The sequence below is a fragment of the Brachyhypopomus gauderio genome, unplaced genomic scaffold (genome assembly GCF_052324685.1).
Source record: "Brachyhypopomus gauderio isolate BG-103 unplaced genomic scaffold, BGAUD_0.2 sc94, whole genome shotgun sequence".
In the NCBI taxonomy this organism is placed as follows: domain Eukaryota; kingdom Metazoa; phylum Chordata; class Actinopteri; order Gymnotiformes; family Hypopomidae; genus Brachyhypopomus; species Brachyhypopomus gauderio.
In genome coordinates this window covers 543,717-557,703 of record NW_027506915.1, presented here as the reverse complement: position 1 = coordinate 557,703, position 13,987 = coordinate 543,717, and the positions used below count along the sequence as shown (strand labels likewise).

Sequence of the window (13,987 nt, the reverse complement as noted above, 5' to 3'; positions counted from 1 at the left end):
CCCTGCACTCACTTTCCAACTGTACGTCGATGTACTTGGACACATTACAAAATATTGTTCATGTTGTACCATTCTGAAATGCAGATGTGCAAGATATCTTTCAAAAATTCAAAAGGGTCTGAAGTGCTGAAACTATTTTCTCAATAACAGAGACACACACTGAACTGGAACGTGATACTCCACTGCTGCTCGGCTAGAGGGGAGACTGAACCCTGCAGAACCAGTGGCTCGACAAGCCCAAACACAGGTGGGGGGCGGGGCCAGAGGCATGGCAGGGGCGTGGTCAGAGGCATGGCAGGGGTGGGGCAGGTTGTGGGGGCAGGGCTTGGGCCCAAAGCCAATGGGCTCGGCACAATGCTTCACCTTCTCTTCTGTCGCTGAACGTCCTCCTCTCGAATGAAGAAGTTGGTGCCGAGGTCCCAGACATCACACAGCCTGTCATCATGTAGTGTCACCATCTACATCCACACACATTGCAACCTTTCAGAAAGTGACAAACTAAAACACTTATTGCACATGATCCAGAACACACACACACACACCCCTGCATAAAAAAACAGCTCTAATGACTGGCCGGCACATCACGGCCTTGAACCTTATCTAAGAGGCAGCCTTGAGCAGAACAAGAAAACGTAACGGCCGACAGGAAACCCCGTCTTCTTACCTTTACTCCAGCCAGCACAATGTTCTTAGCTGCAAGAGTGCAGATGTTTAATTTAGTTCACAATCTCATCCTGGCTCCAGACATGTGATGTGTGTTTGCCGAGGCTCTCGTGCACAATCACCCACCTATTTCCACTCCCAGTGCTCCCATTCCACTCAGAAACACAGAGGACTGGGCCATCCGATGCATGGCGCTGTCTCCCAGAACATACCTCTGCCGACTGCAAGACAGGGCGACGGGTCACTTCACATCAGACACTTGTGTGTGAAAACAGTCGGGTTTGTTCACCTGGACGTCGTGGCTCAGATCAAGACCCAGAATATAATTACCTGTACAGTGAGTCATCTATCTCCATGGATTCGGCCATGTTGGGTGGGGGAGAGGGGACAACCCGTCTTGCCTCTAGACTCTACAGACTACAAAGTGTGAAATGGGCTTGAGACTTGAGAAAACAGTTGAGAAAGACATAAACATATGGCTTGGTTATAACCGGTCACAGCCCCTTTTGGCCTGTCAAATCAATTCAGGTGTCATTTGTCGTGCTGTGAGATCTGAATCCAATTTAAAGATAGGACAGCCAACTGAGCCGACATGTAACATAAGAGACCATAACTTAAGAGACACAGGTCGCCGTGAAAGACCGACTGAAGCTCTTAAAACACACGAACCATCTACTAATTTAACAAAGTTGGCCAACAAGACAGCAGGACTAACAGCCTGTCTGGGTGGCAGGAAGCAAGTCAGTCAGCTAGTTAGCCGTGCTAGCCGTCCAACTAATACATGGCGGTGAATTAACACTCACCTCTTGAATTAGGAAAGTGAGCTTGAGTCATTAAAAAGTGGTAAATGCGACGTTGTGACGAGCGAATACGATCAGGCATGTAGAAGAAATATTAAAATTATGCCACTATAACCCCCGCTCATTTGGCTAGCTATGCTAAACCAGCTAGCCGACAGGCAGGCTGGTCGTCTCACCCAGAAACCCCCATGTGAAGCATCACTTCAGGCCGACGAACTATTCAATCCCCGGTGCTTTTATTATTTCCACATACACGAAACTGCTTTTTATGTTGTTTTTTTTTTGGTTACACTTGGACAGAGAAACCAGCAAGTCAGTGTGCGGGCTGTAACCGGCCAGCGCACACACACACCACCGGGCCTGGCAGCTCACACACACGCCGCATCCGTGCGCACTGTGCCCCGCAACGTCTGCAAGCCAGAGTCATTAAAAACGCATTTTAACGGAAGAATAATAATGATTTAGAGGTGCCTACCTGTGTGTGTGTCTGTGAGGGACCGAAAGCGTTAAAACTTCTTTTTTCCCTGCTGGTTTATTTGAAGGTGACACATGCGTGCCGCCGCCTAACGTGCCGGAGCTGGAAACGTGTCCGCTCCCCGTCTCCGCATATGAACCACCACAAAACTGCACAAAACCGCAGATTAACGCTGAATTTAGCTGCAATATCTTTATATGAGGCACAGAAAGGCAAGAGAAGCACTTTAAAGTTTATTATTAATGATTATAATGATGCATTTGATGTTATCTCATGACATCTAATAATCTAATTGGTAAATGTGACCAGCCTGTTTTATGTAGGATGGATGAATGATGTTTGTGTTCATTACTAAAAAAGAATAACAAAAAAGAGACAGGTGTGTGTGTGTGTGTGTGTGTGTGTGTGTGTGTGTGTGTGTGTGTGTGTGTGTGTGTGTGTGTGTGCGTGCGTGTGGAGGGGGAGGTTGTTTGTCAGACCTATCAAATATTTACTACAGATCTTTTAGTAAAAGTAAACAGAGAGAGAGAGATTTAAACAGTATTTACAGTTGTTTAAATGTTTAAATACATTTGATTGGTCTTAATCTGTGTTAATCTGTGTTTGTCACACTATTCGTTCAGGGACTTTGTATTGTAAAGGTAGATAAAAGTCCATACCATCCTGGTTACTCATGAGGAACAAGAACCAGCCAGAATTGAAAATTAAGATAAAACAGTCTATTGGTGTTTTAAAAGTAACTGAATGATCCTGGAAAACATGTAGATTTACTGCGGATTTACTGTTTCAACTGACCAATTATCAAAAAAATGATTCTACATTTGAAGTAATTCAAACATCAATTTAGGAATTATTATGTGTCGTTAATCTGCATTCATAGGATAACTAAACTTTTGGCCTTTTGTCAGTTATTCTTGTTTCATATTGGCTAAGACCACCGGGTATCGGTCACCGCCCCTCGGGGTCCAGAAACATCCCGCCCCCCGTGATTTCTACGGGACAGTCTGCCAGGTTCCGAAGTCCCCCGTGTAAACAGTCGTCTTTAGTCAGCGGTCCCGTCTGTTTAGACTTGGTGTACAATGTGGTGCAACACCGCGTTGCGGAGGCTGCAGCGCATTGGGCTCAGTGTGGTTCCGGTGGCTCCGGTGGCGGTGGCTGCGATTCGGCGAGCGATGTCTTCGGTACCGCGTGTGTACGTCACCCGCAAGGTGCCCCCACAGGGTCTGCAGATACTTCAGACGTCTGGGCAGTAAGTTCATATGCGATTAAGTTAATGATAGCAAACTACTGTGATCTTTTCAGTGCCGATTAACAAGCACACAGACTATTATATTTAATTTAATTTTATATATATAATTAAAACAATAAACTGAAAATGCAAACCCACATTTGCCATTTCGTTTATCATAGATACATTTTAAGTTTTATTTTCATACGCATTAATCAGTGACATAAAAATACCAAATTCTTTTCATTTAAATGGCAAATGGTTTGTCTTTGCTGTTTTTATAGCATGCATATTACACGTCAAAACTAAAAAAGCAAACGAACTTTTATTTATGATTTCTTTCTTTCATTCTTTGCTTCTCGCTTTCAAGTTGAGCCCTTGAGCGGTTGCTGTGTAAATGATGTTAATAATCATTGGTAAATGTGCAGGGTGCAGATGGAGCTGTGGGACTCTGACGACCCCGTCCCCCGTCAGGTACTACTTCAGAAGGTCAAGGGCTGTGATGGACTGCTCTGCGTCCTGACGGAGAAGATCGACGCTGAACTTTTAGACGCCGCAGGTTCGCACAAACAAGTTGTTTTTGTTTGTTTTACAGTAGTCGTGGTCCTTATTACAATGTGCGTTTTATGTGGCGTGCAGGTCCAAACCTGAAGGTGATTAGTACCATGTCAGTGGGGTTTGACCATCTTTCACTGGATGAGCTGAAGAAACGGTCAGTGGAAGACGTATTTGTGTGTGCAAGCTTATTTCTTTAGTGAATTTAGTATATTAAAGTGAGGTGTGTACATTCAATATGCTAGGGTGGTGTGTTGTTTTTACCGTGATTCTCATGACGTGTGTTTGTGTTCTTTGCACGTGCGACCAGGGGCATCCGCGTGGGCTACACTCCTGATGTGCTGACGGATGCAGTGGCCGAGCTGACCGTTGCCCTCCTACTTGCTACATCACGAAGACTCATTGAAGCTACGCACGAGGCCAAAACGTAAACACACACACACACACACACACACACACACACACCCGCTTCTTGCATATTTATGCCCTTATTTATTTCCAGCTGCGTTGGGTAATATAATTGGATACGAGCAGCTTAATTCTTTAGTCAAGATGAACCTGTAGACATAATTATAGCTATTACCCCATAGAGTGAAATATGCCAATTATTTAATATAGGCCTGTCACTGTAACCAAGATAATATGCTTATACAGGAATTTACATAAACTCATTATATGTTTAGTGTGTATATGTAGACTTGATGCAGGTCAATTTTCACATAAGCTCCAGTGTGCCACAGCACCCTGACCTGGTTTGTGTGTGTTTAGAGGGGGCTGGGGGACTTGGAGGACCCAGTGGCTGTGTGGGTATGAGCTGGCCAACAGCACCGTGGGCATCCTCGGACTGGGGAGGATCGGTGAGTGATCCAGCTGTCCCCCGCCCCAGCGGTTCACCCCCCCCCAGCTTTTCACTCACTAGATCTGCACAAGCTCCTCACCAAACAGGTGGCGGTGGGGAGATCGATGAATTAAGCAAACTTCTCACTCGTTGCTGTTGCCTTCTTAAAAACATAAGCAGGTGGTAATGATGAGGAGGTGAAGGATGGACGTGATTGTGATAAGTCCACCGTTTCAAATGGTGTGTGTGTGTGTGTGGCAGGAGTGGCCATAGCGGAGCGTCTGAAGCCATTTAAGGTGAAAAGGTTCATCTACACGGATGTGGAACCAAGGCCAGAGCTGGCAAAGATGATCCAGGCAGACTATGGTAAGGCATCTTTACTAATATATTTACACACACACACACACACACACACACACACACACACACAGTCCCTCCCCTGAGCCTGCTTATTCAGCCCTTGTGAACTCCCCAAGAACGAAAAACTTCAGGAGTCTGAAAAGCCGCTTTTGTGAGTACTGCTTGACGGATGAAACTACGTAATTGAGTTAGCTCTGAGAACAAGAAAACACAAAACCACTTCTGAGGCTGGTGTGTGTGTGTGTGTGTGTGTGTGTGTGTATGCAGTCTCCATGGACAAGCTGGCGAGGGAGTCGGACTTCCTCGCGGCGTGCTGTGCCCTGACTCCAGAGACTCAGGGCATCTGCAACAAGAACCTTTTCTCCAAGATGAAGAAGACCTCCATCTTCATCAATACCAGCAGGTATGGCTGCCGCTGTGTGCGAGGCGACCACCCCTGGAAGGCCATGCCCACACTAATAACCAAAACTCACCATGAGTCAACAGCCACTCATGCTGCCAGTAAATCGATTTGCTGAGCTGAACATGAGCTGTGCTGTTGAATAGGGGAGGGGTGGTGAACCAGGAGGACCTGTATGAAGCGTTGGCCCGAGGGGAGATCGCCGGCGCTGGACTAGACGTCACCACCCCGGAGCCGCTGCCCACCGGACACCCCCTCTTCACACTCAAAAACTGCGGTGAGTTCCTTTGAGTGTGAAATTATTTTTAAAAGATTTTTCTAAGATTTCTAAAATTTACCTTTTCATTGCTTACATGTTACTGCCAGCTAATGTTCACTAACTGTGCTAAACCTTAGCTATATAGTCCAGTTCTTGAGGAAGAAGTCGGAATGTTTTACTCAAAACGTGTCCTGTTGTGACTATAATCCTGCTGTGTGTGTGTGTGTGTGTGTGTGTGTGTTTTAGTGATCCTACCCCACATTGCCAGTGCCTCTTACACTACCCGGAATGCCATGTCTGCTCTTTCTGCCAATAATCTACTTGCCGGACTGCGAGGAGATCCCATGCCAAAAGAACTTCCCCTGTAACGGCTACACCCCACACATAATGCCTCATCCACTTCAGCTCCAAAGTAGACATTCATGAACCCGTACCAAACCCCCCCCCCGAACGGCCCTATGGCACAGAGCACAGCGAGATAATCGCGTAGGGAAAGTTAAGCTGAGCAGGGCCCGTAAGCAGAAACGCCATCACAACGGCCACGGTCTGTACTCAGAACAGTTTGGGCCCAATGGAAAAGAGGCTGTCATACTCTGAAATGGCCAGACTGGAAAAATAAATAAATAAATAAATGGGTATCTGGAAAACCTGTGAGTACACAGCGTAAAAGGACAAAGGCAGAGGTCGATGATCTACACTGAACAAACCCAGAGCCCATCTGCTTTACAGACACAGGGAGAACCTTTGGAACCTGTGGAAAATGCAAAAATGTGCCACCTCAACATTGATGCATATCAAGACTGCTGAGAATGTGATATTCAGATTTTCTTTTTCAAGACACACACGTTTCATTAAAGATACCTTTTTAAAAATCATTTTTACATAGCAGTTTCTGTGCCCTAAGGTGGTAGTGATTTTGTTTGGGATAGTTAACATGGATTGTTTAGCATTAACAACCACAACTGTGGTACCAGCCCTAAACAGGTTATCTTGCAAGATGGATGCTTACCAACATTGTCTTTCTTTAAAAATAGTAACCAAAACCAATAGTAACCACAGTTACACAGCAAGGTAACCCTCGTGTGCACAAAGAGGCTGTATTAATCTAGGGATCTATTTGAAGTGTAAATGTACATCGTAAAAAAAACTCAATGAACTGCAAATATAGAACAGCTATTTTAATTCAGAGCTACATCTTCCATTGGTTTCTTAACAGATTAAAACAATGCTTAGTCCTACAGTGTGATTAATGATACAGTAAGTACACAGGAACTCATAGAAAAATCCTTTTCTTTTGGCATTCCTAGGCCTCCGTCCCTTGGGTAGAAACTTATAAGGCAGTAACTATGTGCGTTGTTCATCAACTGCGTATATTTTTTTCCCTCCTTCATTCAGTCGCATTAGAGTTTAGATACCCACTGATAATACAGTCGACTCATTTTATGAACATACAAACACGTAAGAGGAAAAAAAAAAGCCATAAAATTGACTTTCTGCCAGTGTGTCTAATTAAAAGCAGAGTCTCAGGACATGATGCTCCTTCCACGTGTTTTGGATTCAAGTGTTTTGAAAATAAAAACTGGGTGACAATAAACGTATACAAATGAAGTCATTTTAAATAACGTGCAACAAAACTCAACGCGATGCCGATTCCAAACTGAGCATAAACACCAACACAAGCGGTGGCGATGTTAGCAGCAGGTGTCCGACCAAAAATGTCCGATTCACGCTGAAAGTCATGTCAGTTACATCCTTCTGACTTATGCTTCTGTGTTGAAACCTATTACACTGGCAACGTGCAGTCATTTTAATGCGTTATCCTAAAAGAAAGCTTTAGTACTACTGAAGTGAATAGAAAACCTGTGTATCCACACCGAGGAGGCCAGCTGGGGGTCAATGTCCGTGTTCCAGTCAGGCCTGTAGGTGAAGACTTCCTAGAACACAGACTTTGCATGGCTCCCGCTGTGGTGGCTGAATTAACCTGAATTAACATTCAGCGAGAGTTCTGCCCCCTTGTCTAAATAGGTTAAATCCAGATTTGTTTGTTAAAAACAACCCCTCCTGCGACTTCAAGCTTGTGGCTACATTATAAATCTTGAATCACAGTAACAGAACCACTGTAACAGAATATTAAATAAAAATAATAATACAAAAAAAAAAGAAAAGCAGGATTCAACAAATGGAGTATTTTCACAATGAAAACAATAGAACAGTTAACATAACGTATTTATCTCTCTAGAATGCCCCCAGAGGAATTTAGGAAGCAAAGCTGCAATATTTGAAGGTGCATGATTTACACGATGGAGACTTTTCCCACCAGACGAGAGGGACAGAGCAGAGATGGAGATTAAAGCACTGGCTGTACATCCGCCACTGTGCAGCCTCACATCCTCTAACTCAGCCCTTTACAATAAATTAACCTTTGTTCACGTGCCACAAACTTAAAGACAGGAAACGCACGCACGCGCACCCCAAACGGATATTACCGACCAAATACAAAATACGAGAACTTCTACAATGAAATATAACAGCTCTCCGAGCTATTTATAGTGAAATTACAAACTAAAGAGCATGGCAACAGCCTGCTCGAGACTACAAACACAAGTTTCTGTTCCAGAGAGAAAATCACAACTGTCACCACTGCAACACATGACAACTGACACGCAGGTACAGAGGCAGCAGCAAAGCTGTTGAGGTTGATCTGTACTACAACTACCAGGCTCTTACAGTCCCTTTATCAAAAGGTGCTTTCAATCAAAAAGGCAGGCAGGAAATGCCGTCAAGAATCGATGGCGATTCTTGCTCCGCGTCATTCGCGATCCCTCCTTTGACCGACTGTGGTCGTGGTTATGGCTATAGCTACTACAGTTGATCATCTCTGTTGGATCTCGCTACCAGTGCTTTCTAAAGCAATGCTGAAAATGCTCACTTTCTGGGGTTTCATGGACTCTTTTCCCTTCAATGATAACCCCAAAGTGCCCAGTGGAGCATGAAAGTTGGTAATGTTTTACTAGTTTTCAGACCCGTTTATCCATCTGGTTCAATTCTTCTATATGAAATATCTGACCTTTGAGCTACACTCTTGGAGTGTATGTGCTTATGCTCAATTAATGCTGAATCCAAGCAATTACAGGGTAAACCTACAAAGCAGAAATTCCCTCTCTCACTGGGTGGTTCCACTAATTCAACTGATCTTTGATGATCTTCCCCCATGAACTTCCTTCTATACACCTTGTTCTTGATTTCAAATGTGTCAGGTCCAACAGAGATGTGGGCCTGGAGTAATGTCACAGTGGAAGTTAGCTAGAGCTTAATGGTGGGGTTCCTCTGAAACAGCAGGAAAGATTCTTGACCTACAGCAGTACAGTCAGCCACAGTGCAGATGTGGATATCTGAGCCATTAGACAACCATTTACAGAAGGTCCTTCCAGCATGCAGCTGAAAAGGGTTGCCAGATTGAGCTTAACAGTGCAAAATGTCCAAGAAGCATTACTGACCTTAATATCAGCTCACAATTCTTCTGACACTACAGAGAAGAGAGCTTAAAAAGTTCAAAAACGTTTAGCAGAGTTTCACATCGTTGACAGCAGATGACGTTTTAGCTGTCGGATCAGAGCGTGAGGAAGCTCTTGACAACCATTCACAAAAGCTACACTATTTTCATGGGTTCATGGCTTGGGAACAGGATGTAACTTTTGCTGTTACCCCTGGAGAAAAGCTTCTTCCCCACCAGCTTACAGACCCCACTACTCACTGTGAAACACTGATCATTTTTTATTACTATTATAAATAACTGTCTAAACAAAAATGAACAAACCAAAATACCCACAACTATCCAAAAAAACTTTTTGAATCTGAATACCTGAACCAAAAAAGATCAATAACTTGAGCTTTAGCTTGGTTGGAATGGAAACTCTGGACCCACATCAGAGATAAGAATCATATAAATGGCGTCACAAATGATATAAACAAAACTAGAAACGCATTCTCTTTATCAACATTTCAAACTACATTAGTAGCTACAGTATTGGTGAATACTCTATAAACTTTTCTCTCTCTTGAAAGTGTGTGTATACACAGAGAACAAGCTGGTATATAGTATAAGTGAGATATCATTATTTTTTGGCACTGTGTTGACACTATAAGCCGTGTGTGTATGTGTGTGTGTGTGTGTTAGCTAGCTAGCCCACGGTTGCACTTCCATCATAACCTTGGGTGCAGTTGCAGCTGTTTTGCGGTACAGTGCTGACAACACAGTGTTTGCGATCAAAGCTGGCTGGCACGCCCGACGCACTGTTGCCGCAGCTACGACGTTGAGCCCGTGCGCGGCAGAGGGTTAAAGCAAGGCGTTGGCCATGTTACTGTTCTGCCATCTCAGACACGTGGTTTTCGAGTGCTTGTATAGGTGGCTGGACTGGCTGAAACGCTTGCCGCACTTCAGACAGGCATAGGGCTTCTCCCCCGTGTGCACGCGTATGTGTTTCTTGCAGTCCGTCAGCGTCAGGAAGGTCTTGCAGCAGATCTTGCAGGCGTACTTGCGCGCCCCCTCCACCACCAGCACGTTGTGCTCCGACAGCGCTTTCTTGCATTTGGACAGCACGTCGGCAGACGCACGGGTCAGCGGGGGCGGAGGGTTCAGGCTCGAGCTGCCGCAAGCCGGCCCGTCAAAGCCGCCGCCGCCGCTCAGGAGCGCCGATACTGCCGGCGAAGAGGTGGAGCCTGGTGCGTGGATGGCATCAATGCGCCCAGCTCCGCCCCCCGGTGCCATTTTGGGCGCGATGCGACGATAGGCAGAGAAGCCGCCGGCCCCGCCTCCGACCCCGCCTCCGATCCCTCCCCCAATCCCCCTCGGCGAGCGCTGGATGGTGTGGTGCAGGCCCAGGCCGCTCCTCTGGAAGTCCAGGGCCAGCTGCTCGTGCGCGGCGGAGGCTCGGGATGTCACCAACGTGGAGGAGGACGGTGCCATGCCGTCATGCAGGGGGCGGAGGAGAAGCGCGTCTGCCTGCAGGCCAGAGAAATCCGCCCCCTCCCCGGAATAGAGGCTCTGCGAGGGAGGGAGGAGCAGGGACGAGGAGGGCCCGCTGGACGGGTCGGAGCCAAACAGGAAACGGGCGGGTTCGCGCTCCAGCCGACATTCCCCCGTGGTCGTGTTGGGGATGTTGTCCCCGCCGTCAGCCCCCTGATGCCCGCCCCGCTCAAGGCCCTTGCCACTCAGGAAGCTGGCAGAACGGAACACGACGCCAGCTGACTCCAGGGCCTCGCCGCACGAGCCCAGCTCCTCCCTCACTGCCCCGCCCTCTCCTCTGTCTCCACCTCCCGCCGGACCACCGTGACTACCCATCAGCAGCAGTTCAGAGCTGGGCTGGGGCTCCGTGAAGCTGTGCTCACTGCCTTCTGGACTCAGCTCCAGTTTCTCTCCCACTGGCTCCACCTGTTGACGCACGACAACAACGGTCCAATTAAAATCCCCTCGCACCATCCAACACCAAACGCAGAGGGTGACTCAGCATTCCCCAGCAAACATGAAATAGGTCGGTGTAACCTGGGCTACATAAATGATTAACAGAAACGGTGACAGAACACCCACAGCTACCTGGTCGCTGCCCTCAGCCTGTGAGGTGACGTCACTGGTCTCGTCAGCAGGCTCTGGTGAGCTGAGTGGTTCGTTCTTCACCACCACCTGCATGTGCTGCTGCTCCTCTTCCTCACCCCCGTCCTTCATCTGCAGCCCATCACCATGGAGACGCCCCCCCACATCTGGATACTCCTCTTTGTGTTGCAGCAAGACGGGCTGCTCCACTCCGGCCCCCCTGCCGCCATCTGATTGGCTGGGCAGCTGCACATCCTCGTGGCCCAGCCCCCTTCGGTATTCTCGTCCCTCCAATAAGCCGCCGTCATCCCCGGCGACGACCCCGGAGACCACCATGTCCAGCTTGGAATCCTCGTCCACGATTTTGTTGTGAGAGTCCGGGGACAGAAGCTCCTCCCCTCCTGTTCTTGCTGTCCCTTCATCCACACCCGCCTCGGCCTGTGGCGTAGGGCGTGGCCTCTGCCGCAGCCGCTCCGCCTCCGAGCGGATCATTGAGAAGGCCTGCTTGCGCTTGTGGAAACGGCGGGCAGGGTACGCCTCCCGCTGGTCCGCTAGTCCGCTCGCCGACACAGTCCCAGCCCCTCGGCCCGCCCCGCCCCCCTCCTCCTCTGCCCCATCGAGGGCGGAGCTGACCAAGCTCAGCCCAAGCTGCTGCAGCAGGAACGAGCGCTGGAGGCGGGAATCAGCAGCATGGGCGGCGGCCTGGACGGCGGCGTGGGCGGCGGACTGCGGCTGCTGGTGCTGCCGGCCGGTGCGCTCGCCCGAGGGCGACGCGGGCAGCGTCCGCGTGGTCAGGTAGTGCTTGCAGGCCTTGACCACTGCATTGAGGTGCAGGTGGGAGGCGGCGAGCAGCACGTCCATCACGTTGCTGGCGCCCAGCGTCAGCGCGGACGTGTACATCATGTCCACGAGGACCGCGAAGGCTTCGGCCGTCACCACCTCGGAGTCCAGCTGCACCATACTGATGCTGCCGTCACCCTCTGCGACGTTAAACAACGCGCGGAAGTGCGTGCTGCATGCCGCCAAGACGGCGCGGTGAGCCTTAAAGTGACGGCTGCCCACCACGATCACGCAGTCGCACAGCTGCCCGTGCAGACGCTGGTAGTTCAGCTGCTGGAAGATCTGCTCAAAGTGGCCTGGGAAGTCCATGATCTAAAGAGCATCAAACAAAAATTAAAACTCAAACCATAAGAATCATTGAAGTGACAACATACACAAACACAGGACTACCACATTATCGTGCACCTCATCCCCAGAAAAAGCAACAGACTTTTTTTTTTTACAGCAACAATAATTTACAGCAATGTGTTTCCTAACTGTACAGGTCTACGAAGACACAGACGAACTAGCTAGCTAAGGAACTGAAGACAGCAGCCACAGAGACGTCAACTCACTCCTTCATGTCTGAATCACCTACAGGTTCAACCTAACTATCTTACGTAAAGTCATCATTCCTAGATGCGTCCTTGGGTTGGCCAAATACCGTGGGCAACTGCCACCTGATGGATTTAACAGACTAGAAAATGCAGTTATCTCTACTTAAATAACATTTCTGCGGCTGGGTTTCCAAGCTTGCTAGCTAGCTGTCAGGCGCGCCACAGCTAGCAAGCCTAACTAACGAAATAGTCATCGATTTCGTGATCGATTTCGTTAGGTTACCTAGCAACACGATTCGCATTCTCACTAGTCAACAATTGTGACAAAACGGGCAACTAACGCAGCTTAGCTATCCGCCCCTGGTTAGCTAATGCGCTGCTGTTATTTGTTGCTAGCTCAACCGAAACTGCCTAAGTGCAATAAACGTGATAGTAACTGTACGTAACACACATTTACTAAAACGTAATAAATAAAAAGCTACCTTTGTGTACACATACGACCAAAAGGCTTTGATCCTCTGTCCCACTAGCTAGATAGCCAGTTAGCTTACCAGCTACCTAGCTAACTAGTGAAGTTGGTAGACCTTCAGTCGTTACGGAGATTATATAGGTAGCAAATTTAGCTAATAAATATAAACAAATAAAGGATACTATACGGAACCGCAAACGTTGTATTGCACAACAACATGTCTACTGTGGTTTGACCAGAAAACTAGATTAACAGGCAACAACGTCCCATTGTAACAGTACGCCACAGTAAGTTAGCGAAAGCTAGTTATTCAGACGCGTTCTGGGTTGCCAGATCTCGCTTACCAAATCCCCGCAGTCACGAAAGATCCCCCGTTACGGTAGATGCGATTATCTTTCTTGTATAAAATACTTTGCATTTGTATAACTCTTGCTTTAAAGTGGATGAATAATGGTAGCGCTTGAGCTAGCGTTAAAGTAAGATTAAGGGTGAAGATAAGAGACGGAGATGGAGAATAAAATTTAAATTAATTTGTACGCACTGTCCTGCATACTGTTATATGGTTACATTAATGGGATACATTATTTACTGAAATGTGGGATTAAGCAGTGATGCTGAGAACGAACATAAGGGTCAGAAGAATAATCCTATATAATAGTTTTTTAAGGGTGGGATCTCCAACATACAGAGTGACAAAGTGCCATTCACAACACGAGGAGACTTAAAAGTCCACAATGTATATACATACCAAAAAACGTAGGTAAACCTATTTTAAATAGCTACCACTATAACCTTCTATGCAAGGAATAAAGAATGTCTATATAACTTGTCTATAACTACTGTAATGGGTACTGAATCCCTCACAAACCCTTTGTGGTTTGTAACAGTGAGTTTCAGAGAAATGATTGCACTTTAGGGTAACGCAAGGTGGATTGGAGACATTCTCCTGTGGGTGTAAAGGAAGTAGGACAAAC

At 47.2% G+C, this 13,987-nt stretch overlaps 3 protein-coding genes across 4 annotated transcripts in view; 1 reads left to right on the top strand and 2 right to left on the bottom strand.

Moving 5' to 3' along the window:
- Window positions 1-2,084, bottom strand: part of uba6 (ubiquitin like modifier activating enzyme 6) — a 57,739-nt gene extending 55,655 nt beyond the window's left edge. Inside the window, exons 1-5 of one of the 2 annotated variants that reach the window (XM_076992485.1) lie at window positions 1,939-2,084; window positions 994-1,080; window positions 790-884; window positions 665-693; window positions 364-458 (exon numbers count right to left, since the gene is read on the bottom strand). In XM_076992485.1, the coding sequence (XP_076848600.1) occupies window positions 364-458; window positions 665-693; window positions 790-884; window positions 994-1,031 (257 nt within the window). In that variant the 5' untranslated portion in view covers window positions 1,032-1,080; window positions 1,939-2,084. Of the gene's footprint in view, window positions 1-363; window positions 459-664; window positions 694-789; window positions 885-993; window positions 1,081-1,466; window positions 1,660-1,938 lie in introns of those variants that run through there. The other variant, XM_076992486.1, reaches the window with a different exon arrangement.
- An 842-nt stretch (window positions 2,085-2,926) lies between these two features.
- On the top strand, window positions 2,927-7,078 carry grhprb (glyoxylate reductase/hydroxypyruvate reductase b). The gene is made up of 9 exons (XM_076992489.1): window positions 2,927-3,187; window positions 3,595-3,725; window positions 3,806-3,878; window positions 4,032-4,148; window positions 4,490-4,578; window positions 4,821-4,925; window positions 5,187-5,322; window positions 5,466-5,596; window positions 5,825-7,078. The coding sequence occupies exons 1-9, from the start codon at window positions 3,018-3,020 to the stop codon at window positions 5,944-5,946; spliced, it is 1,074 nt and encodes a 357-aa protein (XP_076848604.1). The 5' UTR covers window positions 2,927-3,017; the 3' UTR covers window positions 5,947-7,078.
- Window positions 6,893-13,323, bottom strand: zbtb5 (zinc finger and BTB domain containing 5). The gene is made up of 3 exons (XM_076992488.1): window positions 13,027-13,323; window positions 11,172-12,320; window positions 6,893-11,009 (listed from the first exon to the last, which is right to left on the bottom strand). Exons 2-3 carry the CDS (start codon window positions 12,315-12,317, stop codon window positions 9,915-9,917), a joined length of 2,241 nt encoding a protein of 746 aa, XP_076848603.1. The 5' UTR covers window positions 12,318-12,320; window positions 13,027-13,323; the 3' UTR covers window positions 6,893-9,914.
- Between the last annotated feature and the right edge of the window lie 664 nt (window positions 13,324-13,987).

What these genes read in the sequence shown, in the direction of transcription:
- grhprb (XM_076992489.1), top strand. Translation starts at nt 3,018, where the DNA reads ATGTGGTGCAACACCGCGTTGCGGAGGCTGCAGCGCATTGGGCTCAGT. An exon ending in TGAACTTTTAGACGCCGCAG is followed by an intron (nt 3,726 to 3,805) that starts GTTCGCACAAAC and finishes TGTGGCGTGCAG; the next exon opens with GTCCAAACCTGAAGGTGATT. An exon ending in ATCTTCATCAATACCAGCAG is followed by an intron (nt 5,323 to 5,465) that starts GTATGGCTGCCG and finishes GCTGTTGAATAG; the next exon opens with GGGAGGGGTGGTGAACCAGG.
- zbtb5 (XM_076992488.1), bottom strand. Translation starts at nt 12,317, where the DNA reads ATGGACTTCCCAGGCCACTTTGAGCAGATCTTCCAGCAGCTGAACTAC. An exon ending in AGGCTGAGGGCAGCGACCAG is followed by an intron (nt 11,010 to 11,171) that starts GTAGCTGTGGGT and finishes GTGCGTCAACAG; the next exon opens with GTGGAGCCAGTGGGAGAGAA.